Raw genomic sequence first — 14,408 nt, 5'->3', positions numbered from 1 at the left:
TAGATTGTTAGAGTATGGTACGCAGCGGAAATAAATAAAGATAAGTGTGTGTGAGATTATGTCAAGTATATCTCGTGAGAAGCAAGCAAAGAGCAGTAAGTAAAGAAAGCAGTAAAGAACACAAGACAATTATAGTGGTTCGAAGGTGGTGTAATCATCCTACTCCACTTGCTCTTATCTCCAAGAGCAATTCACTATATCCACCACTTCTTGGTTCCAAGATACAATGAATTCCTTGATCTAGTGCTTTGATCACCAAGCCCACACTAATCACGCCCAATGACACCACACTACTGTTTCGGGTTTCACGCCGCCGCGCTATTTTCCCAAGATTTCACAACTCCACGTTACTTTCCCCCCGTCTTCTACGCTCCGGTAGAAACGCTCTTCCGTGATCTAGTGCTTTGATCACAAAGCCCGCACTAATCACGCGCAGTGTCTCCAACACTGCTGCTTCAGATCTCACAGCTCTGTGTGACAATCCAGGATTTCACAACTCCGTGCTACTTTCCTCCCTTCCTACACTCCCGTAGGAATATCACTTGTTCAAAGACAAGTTTTCTTCTTGCTTCCAAATTCTGAGACTATGTAGATGATCTTCAATATGCAGCAAGTCTCTTTGATGAAGATTTAACACTCTTGAGTGATTTCTTGTGAAAGCTCTATATCTCTGAGTGTTTTTCTCTCTTTGAATGTGTCAAGTAAAGCACTTGATTTTTATGCTCTGTTTAGCTCTGCTTTTAGAACTCTCTGAATATTTTTCTTTCTGAGTTCTGTTCTTTTTCTTTTCTCACTTGAAGATTTCTTTTTCACTTGAAGGTTCTGTTCTTTTTCTTTTCTCACTTGAAGATTTCTTTTTCTCTGAGTTCTGTTCTTTTTCTTTTCTCACTTGAAGATTTCTTTTCGTATGCTCTGTACCAAACTTGAAGATTTTCGTATGCTCTGTACCAAACTTGAAGATTTCTTTTCGTATGCTTTTTTTAAGTTCTATTTTTTCAGGTGGCAATATGGATGTTTTATCATGTTCCATCAATATAATACCCTAAAGGGGTTATACGATATATCTGGTTTGGAAGTAGGCCAACATTTCTATTGGCAAATAGGCTCACGGCCAAGTACTTATTACTTCTTGGGTTGTAATTGCTTTCTTATTAGGTTCAGCCACTATAGCTGTTCGCACCCCACAAACCATTCCGACTGGGGGTCAGAATTTCTTCGAATATGTTATTGAATTCATTCGAGATGTGAGTAAAACTCAAATTGGAGAAGAATATGGTCCTTGGGTTCCTTTTATTGGGACTATTTTTCTATTTATTTTTGTTTCTAATTGGTCAGGGACTCTTTTACCTTGGAAAATCATACAATTACCTCATGGGGAGTTAGCCGCACCCACCAATGATATAAATACTACTATTGCTTTGGCTTTACTCACGTCATTGGCATATTTCTTTACCAATTGAAACTCTGGCTTTACTCACGTCATTGGCATATTTCAACGAAAATTCTCCTGCGAATTCCTTTTTAGTAGCATCGACGTGAATTTCATATCATTCATTTTCTTCTTCAATTTGTCATTTTCACCAGACAAATTCTTGATTTTAGGCTTGATATCTTCTTCTTCTATTTTCATGCATCTTCATCTGTTTTTCTCTTTTGCAAATTAAATAATTTCCCGATCATGGTCTAAGACTATACTAGACCTATATAAATAAAATTGGGGATTCTACAAATACAAATTTGGCATATCAAAACCATTACACTTTATTCCTAACACTCATCTCATGGATGTCCTGGAAACAGCGCACGGTCGCTCGGTCCTCAACCGAAGCTGGATACAAAGCCCTTGCCGATGTCTCTGCTGAGGTCACGTGGGTTGTCTCCCTGCTTCGTGAACTAGGCCTTCACTCTGGCGAGCCTTCCACGCTCTAGTGCGATAATCTGGGTGCTACCTACCTCTGCGCGAACCCTATTTTTCACGCCAGAACCAAACATGTTGAAATTGCTTTCCACTTTGTCCGAGATAAGGTTGCGTCTGGGGACTTGGTTGTCAATTTTGTGTCTACGAAGGACCAGCTTGCAGATATTTTCACCAAGCCGTTGCCAGGGCCTCGTTTTGCAACTCTCCGTGACAAGCTCAATGTTGTGGCTCACCACCCTTGTGCTTGAGGGGGTGTGTTAGCAATATTATTATTCATATTATTATTTGTGTTACATCTTTGACTAGTGTTTGTATTAGGTTAGTTCTTTATGACTTTCCTGATAGATATTATTAGTTTACGCTATTGTTTATAGTCGACAATATTGTAATCTCTATTCTATTGGAATTGAAACAGTTAACGTTTATGTCATCATAAACATCTCCCATAACTCTTATTCTAATAAACGTCTTCCGAACATTATTGTTTTTATCAACTTCATCTATTTCAAAATTACCTAACTTATACCCTACCTTCATCTATATCTTATTTGATGTGGAATATATTCTTCTAAAAGGCTAAACCCCAACCCCGATCCGACAGAGCATTGACACTGAACATGAACCACAGAGGCTAGACCGATGCTCACTGCGCACAAGGAGCCCCCCTCACTTTGAGAGGTTGCTCCCACACTGCCGCTGGTGAGACTCAATCCCTGGTCATTCTTCCAAAGTTTCACCTCTATGACCAGTTGAGCTACCCATGCGGGCATTTGATGTGGAATATATGGATCATTGGTTTATTGTCAATAAAACATTTTTATTTCATTTATTGTGGTATCGATGTTAAAATCTAATTATAATATACAAATTATCAAGAAAAACTATTTGCATTTGCTAAAAGCTAAATCTAATATTTTTCAAACACAATACCTATGAAGTTCAATGCATTTTTTAAAAAAATAAATAAATCTATATTATTATATTTCTTATTATTAAAAATTAAAGTTTCATCTTCTAATATTTATAAAATTTATGTTTTTTTTTATTTATTTTGATAATTTATTTTACTATAGTTTTTGTTAGTATCCAATTGCACATGATGTGTATTTACAAGTAGTTTTACTTTAAACCGCTAATATTATTCACTGGTCAAATACATTTACCGAAATTTATTATAAGCTATCAACTAATATAATTAACTATCCATTAATTGTCAAGCACTCATAATATAGTAGTAAAAGACTGATACTATATATATATATATATATATATATATATATATATATATATATATATGCTCTAAATTAACTAACATGGTTGGTGTGGTGGTTCAGTATGAGGGTGGGGGTTCGTTCCTCATCCATGTGAATGAAGCAAACCATTTGGTCAGTCCCCTACCACTTAGTGTCCTGACAGTAGGGACGGGGAATTAGTCTTCTGACTATCGGCTGGAGGAATACCTTTGCCAACCAAAAAAAAAATAAATACTCTAAATTGTTAATATATTTTTTCCTATAAAACATGTTCTAGTTGATCCCAAAAAAATATAGATCAAACTTTTTATTTAATTTTTTTCAATATAATCAAAAGAGTTAATTACACTGATGATCCTAGGACTATTGAGGTATTATTAATTACAGTTCACGAGTTTTAAAATTATCAATTTAGTACCGCAACTATTTAATTTTTTTCAATTTTAATCCTTCCTATTAAATTACAGGTGAGAACTAGCCGAAAGTTTTTAAAGACTAAAATGACGTAATTAGTCATTAAATATTAGTTAACTCAATCACATATCACTTAAACATCTAAAAATAGGACGGAGGGAGCAATAAATTTGATAAAAGCGTTTTGGGGGGGAGTGGTGGACATTTTTTTTTTTTTTTGGTAGAGTGGAGTGGTGGACATTTGAGTATGTAGTGGAGTCAGAAATGGGTAATTCTTGGTTTTGCCCTTTGAGGAAAGAAAGGAGAGAGTTGCGGAATTGCATTTGGGAAACAGCCACGTAGGTGGGTGGGTCCCGCGTTGAGTAGCTGGAGTTCAGTACGAATTCCGAGTTTGTGGTGGAGATTTGGAGTTGTATAAAATATACCGAGATTGCCCCTGAGTGTTGAAAAAGTGCAGGGTGGGGGCTTCTGGAGTAGCCCTTTCCCCATTAATCGCCCGCCACATGGCATCATCTTCTAGCCCTTTGGCGCTTTTAGCCCTTTCCAGCCTCAAATAAATTCCTCCATTTTACTGTTTCTTCAAAATTAAAATTCTGGAAAAAACTAGTGGCTCAAATTACTCATCGCACCCAAAAAAAAAAAAAAAAAAAAAAGAAAATAGCAGCTCTCTCTCTTCTCTTCTCTTCTCTTCTCCTCTCCTCTCCGCTTTCTTCACTCTGCTGTTTTCTCTGCCTGCCAGTGATCTTCCCTTCTGTGAATTTCATCCTTTTTCCTTTATTCAACTTCCAGTTCCCGTATTTATACTTTCCCCCCATTCATTTCTGAGATTCCGATCCGCCATTGCCGGAAACTATGACTTCTCCGACGAGTGCCGGATGATTCTGTCACTGCATGTCCGGAGCCTCTACAACCTCTTCCTGCTGCTTCAACATGGCTATCTCCCAAGGTACTCCCCTGATCTTTTAGGATTTGTTGCTTTTCCCTGATTATACTGTTCACCGGTTGCTGGCTGCCTGCCTGGCTCTGGAACCTCACCTATTTCATCGTTACTGATCAAAATTTCTTTTCCTTTTTCCCATTCTCTCTTTCTATGTCTACTTTTTTCTGTGCTTTCTAAAGGTTTAGGCATCACGCGGTTCGTTTTGGTGAGGATTCTGGATAAGGAATTTTCTTCTTTTACTACTTGTTTCGGATTCAGAGATGCGTCTCTCTCCTTTTTCCCTGTCCGTTGGTGATTTTTACTTTCAAAAATTAAAATCTGCTCATTAGGATACTACCACGGTTTTAGTGTTTCTCTTTGCTTAATTTCTCCCAAATCTATACTGCTATGTTTTTTTTCTTTTCTTTGGAATTGATTATAGGTGGTCTTTGGAAAAGAGGCGGATCTCTATAGAAATTTTGTTTGTTACCAATTCCTCTCTTTTGCAGTAGTATTACCTTGTCAGGTACTTGAGCATACCACCACGGCTAAGCTATTTCTTCTTGTGTTTGATGATGATGATGTTGATATTGTCGCGAGAGTTGAAAGATGGCTTGTTGTATATCCTCTGCTTGTACGTGAGGATTTGAAGCAGCGCAAACAACCCCTAACTGGTCTTCTATTTTGATGGACACTTACTCCTCTGGAGAGGAACTTGTCATTAAGGTCCCCTTTGCACACTCCCCATTTCATTATGTCTTCCCGAAATTTTCTCCTACTCATAGTTGAAGTCTTCAATCTTTGATAGCAGACTAGGAAGCCTTATACTATCACTAAGCAGCGTGAGCGATGGACAGAAGAGGAGCATAACAGGTTTCTTGAAGCTTTGAAACTCTATGGGCGGGCTTGGCAACGTATTGAAGGTCACACTTTTTTTACTTTTTTTTTTTTTTTCCTATTATACTCAACTCATATATCTATGTCCAATTCATTTTTCACTTCACTTTGAGGGATAGTTTTATGGTGTTATTAGATTGTTGCATCAAATCATTGATTTAGTTATCTTTATTAATCCAAACCACCTCATTTTTCTTTGTTTTTTTTTTCCTTTCGGTTCTATGAATTTCTTTTTGTACACAGAACATATTGGCACCAAGACTGCTGTGCAGATCCGAAGTCATGCACAAAAGTTTTTTACAAAGGTCAATAGCTATAACTTTATGTTGATGTCAATTAGTTTCTTTGTTTTCTTAGTTAACTGCATTTTATTTCAAATTTCTGCGTAGCATTCTACTGTTTCAAGGCTGTTGCCATCTTGCATAGTGGGTGGTTTATTTGCATTCTGTTATAATCACTTAAATGGTCATTTATGCTGTATGAAATTAAATTGCTTTGAATGAACTTAAATTGTTAAAAATTGCAGTAAATTAGCATTTATTTTTTCCTTAACTTGTCTTTTCATTTGTAATGCCTATGCTAATAATGCTCACAACGAATTAAACTAAGTTTAAGGGATGTGTTGAGTAAACTCTGTAGACTTTTTGATACAGTAGCCTCTAGTTGCCTTTTATTCAAACTTCCTATTACCTATCATACCATGTTCATGTTGATTGCAATAATTTTAAACTATTAGATGATCTAGAGAATCTTTGTGAAATACTGTGCACATTCTCCTAGTATAAAGACACGGAGGACAATAGGACAATTTTCTCACACTTTATCAATCACTCAAACCTCTATTTAGCCTTGTTATATTAATATGGTATTAGCATCTGGGGTGAAAGGTCTCTAACATCTCTTTGTCCTATCTTTTTCCCTGTAGAATTACCCATTCTTATCCAAGTTCAATTCGTCTTACAGTATCTCCCTTTTCTTTTCTTTAGTCTAAAATTCTGGCATGGGCAGTACCTCGCGAAGAGTAACTTTATAAACTGTCAATTGTGCCGTCATGTTGAAATCTTCTCTGAATTTCTTCTCTTCCTGATTCCGCACCTATTCCAGGTGTTGTCATTATTCCCCAACAATGTTTTCCAACATCAAAAGTTCCAGATGTGAACAGGTTACATATGTCACTGGCTCACTGCTAAGTCCAATTATTAAGTGTAGTATATACACTCTGTTAAGAATAAGTATAGAAGGATAGAACAATGTTTTCTTATTATTGCTTAGAATCCTTCATATTACACACCAAATATATAAGCATACAAAAGGCATTGGAAAGGGCCAAAATAAATGCAAGACTGCCCAAGAAAAACAATCCTCTTCTCAAGGCACAACAGCTAGAGTAAATAGAGTAAATTTCAGGCTGCCCAAGACAAATATTTTCCAACACTCCCCTTCAAGCTGGAGCATATAAATCAAATGCTCCAAGCTTGCTACAAATATATTCAATCCTAAGTCTTCGAGCATATCAGCAAGTTGATCATTTGACCCAACAAATGTGGTAATGATGTCTTCGGATACAACCTTTTCTCGAATAAAGTGGCAATCAACCTCAATATATTTGGTCCTCTCATGGTAGACAGGATTGGATTGGATGCAATATGTTGAGCTGTTTGATTATCACAAATTAACTTCATAGGACCAAGTTTATAAAAATTGAGTTCTGTGAGAAGATGCTTAACCCAAATTAGCTCACATATTCCAAGGGCCATTGCCCTATATTTTGCTTTTGCACTTGATCGTGCAACCACTTCTTGTTTTTTTCTTTTCTAAGAAACAATATTACCTCCAAATAGAATACAATATCTAGATGTTGATCTCTTATCCCAAGGGCATCCATCCCAATTTGCATTTGTATAACCAACATTTTATGTATATCTATGATCTTTATAAAGCAATCCTGTACCTGGTGATCTTTTCACATATCTTAAGGTTCTAATGGCTTCCCAATGACTTTGACATGGCTCTCGTAGAAATTGGCTAATTACACTTACAGCAAAGGAGATATTTGGACAAGTGATAATCAAGTATAGTAGCTTGCCAATTAATCTTCGGTATCTACTTGGATTGGATAGAGGCTCCCATTGTCTTGGAAGAAGTTTGACATTTGGATCCATGGGTGTGCCAACTGACTTCAAGAATATCCAAAGCATATTTCCGTTGGGATACATTGATACTTTGTTTGGATTGAGCAACTTCAATACCAAGAAAATACTTCAATTTTCCAAGATCCTTTGTCTCAAAGTGTTGAAACAAATGTTTCTTAAGCTGATTTATTTCTTCTATATCATCCCCTATGCTAACAATGTCATCAACATAAACCACAAGATATGTACTTTTTCCAAACAATTCCAAATGGGTAAGTGGTCAACCGGTTGACTTTGTTATAACCGGTCCAAACAATTGCAAATGGGCAAGTGGTCCTCCTCCACGCAACCGGTGTGTTTCAACCGGTTGTCCACTTAGTTTTAGGGGGAGGGCCCAATCCAATTGCAAATGGGCAAGTGGTCAACAGGTTAGATTCAAAATGGCCTGATTGTTTACTTGAGGGGGAGTCTTAAGAGTCCTACATTGAAAAATAAGAGAGAAACATATGAATTTATAAGGTCATGGGTTAGACTACCTAATTGATTGGATTCAGTCTTTTAATGTGGTTTGGCCCATTGCATTATAGCCCAGTTAAGTGACCTTGGCTCTATTGTGAGATATATATTTCATGGTGTGATTACCCCATTGCTCTAATCACCATATAAGAGAACAAAGGAAAGGGTAAGACTAAAGTCACTTTTGCATTTGAATAAAACTTGTCACTTTAATGAAAGTAATTGTAGCAATGGATGTTAACTAGGTAGCACGAAAATGAGAAATGAGGACACAGAACACAATGAAATGCATGATAAGGAACACAAGAGAAGCGTATAAATATAAAAAATATGTGTGTATTTGCAAATAACTTTTTCTTTAAATATACATGAATATTTAATTGTTTACTAGTTTCTTTTTAGGAAATGCATTTTTTTAAAAAAAGGAATAAGGGTCAAATAGGCCATCGAACTGCACACGTTAATAGGTCATCAAACTGCACACGATAATGTAATTAGGTCACTGAACCTAAAAAAACTACAATTAGATCCCTAAACTAACCAATTTGAAGCAATTAGTCCAATTTGCAAGTTTTTTAGGTTTCTAACAGGTCATCCCATATTTAAAATATTTTTTAAAAATTATTATTTAAAAATAATTATTTATTTATTTTTTAAGAAAAAAAGAGCGTCGTCTCTGCCAGTAATGGTGTGAGGAACACCGGAGTTGAGCACTTAAGCCAGCTAACCGTCGACAAGCTTACTGACGCACATCGCTAAATTTCAGTATCTGTCAAGCACACCAAACTGCATCGCAAGGAGGCGGTGGTACACTCAACGGAACGGCAGAAAAATGCTTTACAAAAACTGAAATGGAGTACAAACAATCGAACAACTTTGAAACTATCCTATAAAACTATATAAATTCTTTCTCAAATCAACATATAAGATTTTTTTTTTTTTTTTTTAAAAAGGGATAAAGATGAATTGAGATAAAGAGTGAAAATAGCCATCGTCAAATAATTGTAGTTCGGAAGTAATTCCGGATCGACATATCCTTTCCTTAATCGATTATCCTCACCTCGATGGCATGTAAACATACAAGTAAAAAAGATGAAATGCAGAGTAGGCTCAGAAGGATCCATTGGTTTTATAATCACAAGAGAAGTGATTATGGATGGAGTGGTAGTGGATATCAATACTTCTTTAGTGGTTTTTTGTCCAAACTAACTCCACCATCCTACTTGGAATCACACCCATCCTCATGCATAGCTCATTTGAAAGGTGGTTTCCAGTTTTCTAACTTAGATCTCTTCATCAGTTGTCCAATCATTTTGCCATTGGCACCATACAGAGACAGTTCTGATCAACAATATTCATGTGCCTTATGCAGTGGGCTTTTTAGTGGTAGAACCAGGTGATACTCTGTCTTCAGAGAGGTTCAATAGTAGTTAAACATATTTCAGTGAAGTTGGACTTGTCTCCTTGAGGCAAGTCATTTTGTGATGTTTGGTCCTGCATTGCTGCAGGCCAGAGTCACCAGAAGTCAATATTATTTTTTTTCCTCCTTGTTGCCACTTCTCCATCCACTCCAACCTTTACCTCCTTCCATCCTATCATTATGGTTAAGTCAACATGAAGTGATCATTACACTTCTTGGGTAGCTTCCACAAAACTCTGTTCAAAGGTCAAGGTATGTTCACTTGGCAACCAAGTTAAAAGATGCTACTGAGAAAAGGGATGAGTGGGAGAGAAGATGGATGCCCTAACTCTGTGATATGTTGTAGACACAATTCACATTCTCAAGAACTTAGACTAAATGAACTTGGAACTATTTGTATAACCATATTAAGGTCATGATGACTCAAGCAGCTGTGATTGAGATGAAATGGATCAATGTTTGTGTAGGCTATGGGGAGGGAGGGGGTGGGGGTTGGGGAGGGGGCATATAAATCATGATGGAGCCCTTGATAGTGATGGATCTATATATATGTTAGTGGGGGTTCAAAATTTTAACAAATTATATTAGTATGTATAATTTTAACAAATTTTACTATGTACCTTATAATTTATAGTGGTATGGTCCTACTCAACCTTAAGAAAATATTTTAATCTATCAGTTATTTATGGTGTAAATTTAATCTCTAAGTTTTTAGCAAAGTGCCATATTTAGTTCTGCCATTTTGTTAAGAATTTAAGGATTAAATCTACATTGCAAATAATTAAAGGATTAACTTTCCACCATGGTCACAATTGAGAACTAAAAATGTCCTTTTCCCTTTCTATTAAAAAATTAGGCCCAACTTATTGAAAACTCTTATAAACTAAGATTGTGCTATAATGCACATGGGCCAAACCACCCTAAAAGATTGAATCCAATCAATTAGCTAGTTTAACCCATGGCCTTATAAACCCATATATTATCACTTATGTTATCAATGTGGGACTCTTAACAAAAACCATAGACTTGCCTCTAGCCTTTGATATACATTGTGTCAATCATTCTTCCACACTCCTGTCTTGTAAATCATGGATTCTTATAGTGACTGAGCAATTTAGAGAACATCAAATTTATATAGAAATCAAACTAAATGGGTAATTGGGCTGATAAAGAACAAAAGATAATGGGTAATGAAGTGGTTTTGCTTAACTTATTCTTGTTGTCATAGACTTTGAGCCATCTTCAAAGACAATTGAAGGAACATACCCTGGAGAGGTATGCAAGCAAAAAGATTGGTGTTTCCAGAGATAAGATTAGAAGCACCCAAATATAAGATCTATGAGCCTGAGGAATGAGATTGTAATATGCAGGCTTTGGTGCTCTGATGCATTCATTGGGAGAACCTATGACAGACGCAGGCCACGCTAAGCTAAGCTATTTATATTGGTCCTTTTCCTGTTTTATTTCTTTAACTTTTTTAGGTTTGTTTTAGTATCCTAATTTTGTGGAAGTATACGTTAAGTTACCGTTGGGTCTTAGGTATTTATTGGTTTAGAAGTGCTAGGAATAAGGCATCTGTTTTGTAATCTGAAATCTGTCTAATGACATTTGGGAGAGGAAGAACTCCAGAACTCTTCAACCTTTTGCTTTGTTTCCTGGTTTTTCTTAGTCCATTTGCAATCATAGGGAGATCATCTTCTTCCTCCATTCTCCCGGCTCGCCCCTCAAGCCCTGTCGGTCGCCCAGTGACACGTTCTCAGGCTTCCAGGCACACAACATGCTCTTTGTGTGGGTGATCGGACTTAGGAGCAATATATTGTTTACTAACCATGCTAAATATTCCCAACTACGCACTAGGACTTTTTGAGATATATATATATATATATTATATATATATATATATATATATATATATATATATATATACATGCAAGAGAGTATCTATTTTCTAGGAATATCTTACGAATTGATCATTTTTTTTGTGTTGCTCTTAAAATCTAAATAAGTACAAAGATTTTAGAGTGCTCTAAACTTAACAGCAAGACTAGGAAATTAATGAAACATTGAACCTGGATAAAAAAGTTTCCATGGATGGGATTTTGCGTCTTGAAAGATGGTCAAGACCTCCTCCTTCAATTGTGAGTACTATGGTTACATTATTTATTTATTGACAAGGTGTATATTGACATTTATTATTATTGACAAGGTGTATATTGACATTTATGTTGCTGTTCACCAGTTGGAAAAGGAGGCTCTTATTAAGGGAGTTCCAATAGGTCAAGCTCTTGACATTGAAATTCCTCCTCCACGACCAAAGAGGAAACCGATTAATCCATATCCTCGAAAGACAGTGGCAGGCACTCCTACCCCCGTTGTAGGGGGAAAGGATGGAAAGTTATATGCATCAGATTCTTCTCTGTGCCAGCAGAAGGAACCGCTTCTGGAGGTATTGTCTCCAGTACAGTTTTTGTTCTTCATTGCCTCGTATCTTTTTTATGGATTCCATAGGCAGTTTAATGTATTATGCTCACACTTTATTTCTCGCTTGTTTTGACATTTGTAAGTATTTTTGTTCTTGAACTATTCTATGTCAGAAACCTGGTGGTGACAAAAAGCTGGATATTGCAAAAGAGAACAGGGAGGAGGTTATCTCTGATGTGCTTACACTTTTTCATGAAGGTCCTACCTCCCCTTCCGTCAGAAACAGAGATTGTTTGCCAACACAAGTGGCACCTCAAAACTCCTGCACTTTTAGGGAGTTTGTGCCTATTGTGAAAGGAACTAACAGGGATGATGCAAGTAAATCTTATGTCACTGTTGAATCCAAAGGCAATCAAGAGCCAGATAAACTGGATACTAAGCAGTCATTTCAGGATGCTAGTTCATGTAATAGCCTGGATATGGAAAACTCTTTTCCATCAAAGGAAAAATTGACACATGGAGAAAAACTTGATGAGCCAAATCAGCCAGATGAAGTGTTCACAGAAAATGATATGCAAGCTGTACAGAGTTGTCCAAGGCATGTGCCCGTGCATATACTTGATGGGAGCTTAGGGATGAATACTAATAACACCCAAGATATGACATATCACGAGTCTATTGTTCACCAAATCGGCGGAGTCCAAGGGCATTTGAATCAGTTCACACATCATGCCTCGTCTAACACATCTGAGCATCAAAGTAATCCTTCCAGGTCTTCCATTCACCATATGTTTCCTAGTTTCCACCCAATGATGGCCTCAAATTGCGACTCCAATGATTACAGATCATCATGCCTGCATATCTCTTCTACATTTTCAAGTCTAATTGTTTCTGCTTTGTTGCAAAATCCAGCAGCTCATGCTGCTGCAAGCTTTGCAGCTAGCTTTTGGCCCTATGCGGCGAACTTTGAAGCTCCAGCAGAATCTTGCACGGGCACCCCTGGTGGAGTTCCATCAAGGCAGATGAATTCAGTACCTAGTATGGCTGCAATTGCCGCTGCTACTGTAGCTGCAGCAACTGCATGGTGGGCTGCACATGGTCTTCTTCCACTATGTTCTCCATTTCACACATGCGTCACCTGCCCTACATCGTCAGGAACTGCAGTTCCAATGGATGCCTGTCAAACTAACGTAGCAAATAATGAGAGAGAGGATGGGACTCCTGATCCGTCTTTGCATGTTCAACAACTGGACCCAGGATGCACTGAAACTTTGCGAGAACAACTTTCAGCTTCTAAGCCACCAGTTTTGTGTTCATCAGACTCTGAGGAAAGTGATGGCATGAAAGTTAATACGACAGTTACTGTTACTGACACTGAACAGGCAGCAATAGTCACTGAGCTTATTGATTCCAATACAACTAAGAATAGAAAACAGGTTGACCGTTCTTCATGTGGATCTAACACACCCTCGAGCAGTGAAGTTGAGACAGATGCTTTGGAAAAGATTGAAAAAGATAAAGAAGATCCAAAAGAGTCTCCTCATGTCAACCATACACCCACACCCACAGAATCTGGTAACAGACGAGGAAAGAACTCCAGCAATCCAAATGACCCTTGGAAGGAAGTCTCTGAGGAGGTAATTGAAATCTTTGTATGTATATTCACTCACTAGTTTGTGCATGTGTTCACATTGTGCCGCATTTCTTTTATACATAGTGTTTTTTCTTTCTTTCTTTCACATTAAATGCTTTCTTTCTTTTATACATAGGGACGAATTGCTTTTTGGGCTCTTTTCTCGAGAGAAGTATTACCCCAAAGCTTTTCTCCCCCCTATGATCTTAATAGCAAGGTAAAGAAAAACAGCGAGAAAGGCAAGCTAAAAGGTGAACAAAATGAGGAGAAGGATCAAAAGGGATTACAGTTAGAGGTGAATGATAAATCATCATCATCAATTAGATGTTCCATTCATTATGGGAATAAGGACAAAGAATCATCATTATCATCATCACGTTTTGGGGGTGGAAACAACACACTGACGGTGAAACTTGGAGAGGGGAAGCTGAAAGCATGCCGAACAGGATTCAAACCTTACAAGCGATGCTCAGTGGAAGCTAAAGAGAGCAGCAGGATAGGAGGAAGTAGTACGGGCTGTCAAGATGAAGAGAAAGGTCCCAAGAGGCTTCGCTTGGGAGGAGGGGAGACTTCAACTTTATAAGGGGCTTTGGCTTGGCTTGCTTGGTATTCTCATTCTCAAACAAACATGTATGTCGTCCGTCCTATTGCTTGTACAATTATCTAGTCCTAAAGATCACGAAACTTGTCGTGTAGGTGTGTGTACCATATACCCATATATATGTTGTTTTAATTGGAGGCTATGAAATGCAACTCAAATAACTTGCAACAATTATATTATATTATATTATTATATTATATTATAGCAGCCAGCTAAAATTAATGGACTTTCTGTCAGGCTTCCCCTGCTGCAAGATGGAATAAAAGGAAGGGTACTCCTTTTCT

General features: G+C 37.3%; 1 protein-coding gene across 3 annotated transcripts; it reads left to right on the top strand.

Moving 5' to 3' along the window:
• The first annotated feature begins 4,243 nt into the window (after positions 1-4,243).
• Positions 4,244-14,350, top strand: LOC109156480 (protein LHY). 3 transcript variants are annotated; one of them, XM_019304338.1, is made up of 8 exons: positions 4,244-4,531; positions 4,705-4,730; positions 5,014-5,230; positions 5,316-5,427; positions 5,645-5,706; positions 11,709-11,915; positions 12,064-13,527; positions 13,660-14,350. In XM_019304338.1, the coding sequence occupies exons 3-8, from the start codon at positions 5,192-5,194 to the stop codon at positions 14,104-14,106; spliced, it is 2,331 nt and encodes a 776-aa protein (XP_019159883.1). In that variant the 5' UTR covers positions 4,244-4,531; positions 4,705-4,730; positions 5,014-5,191; the 3' UTR covers positions 14,107-14,350. The 3 variants fall into 3 exon arrangements, with proteins under 3 accessions (XP_019159883.1, XP_019159884.1, XP_019159885.1); XM_019304339.1 differs by having other exon boundaries at positions 4,947-5,230; XM_019304340.1 differs by lacking the exon at positions 5,645-5,706.
• The last annotated feature ends 58 nt before the right edge of the window (positions 14,351-14,408 follow it).

This window comes from Ipomoea nil, unplaced genomic scaffold (genome assembly GCF_001879475.1).
Source record: "Ipomoea nil cultivar Tokyo-kokei standard unplaced genomic scaffold, Asagao_1.1 scaffold2730, whole genome shotgun sequence".
In the NCBI taxonomy this organism is placed as follows: domain Eukaryota; kingdom Viridiplantae; phylum Streptophyta; class Magnoliopsida; order Solanales; family Convolvulaceae; genus Ipomoea; species Ipomoea nil.
The sequence above is the reverse complement of the archived record's forward strand: the minus strand, read 5'-3'. Positions and strand labels throughout refer to the sequence as shown.

Excerpts from the sequence above, each read along its gene's own strand:
- LOC109156480 (XM_019304338.1), top strand. The coding sequence starts at position 5,192 with ATGGACACTTACTCCTCTGGAGAGGAACTTGTCATTAAG. Across the intron at positions 5,428-5,644 it reads GGCTTGGCAACGTATTGAAG|AACATATTGGCACCAAGACT; the intron begins GTCACACTTTTT and ends TTTTGTACACAG. Across the intron at positions 13,528-13,659 it reads GGAAGGAAGTCTCTGAGGAG|GGACGAATTGCTTTTTGGGC; the intron begins GTAATTGAAATC and ends TTTTATACATAG.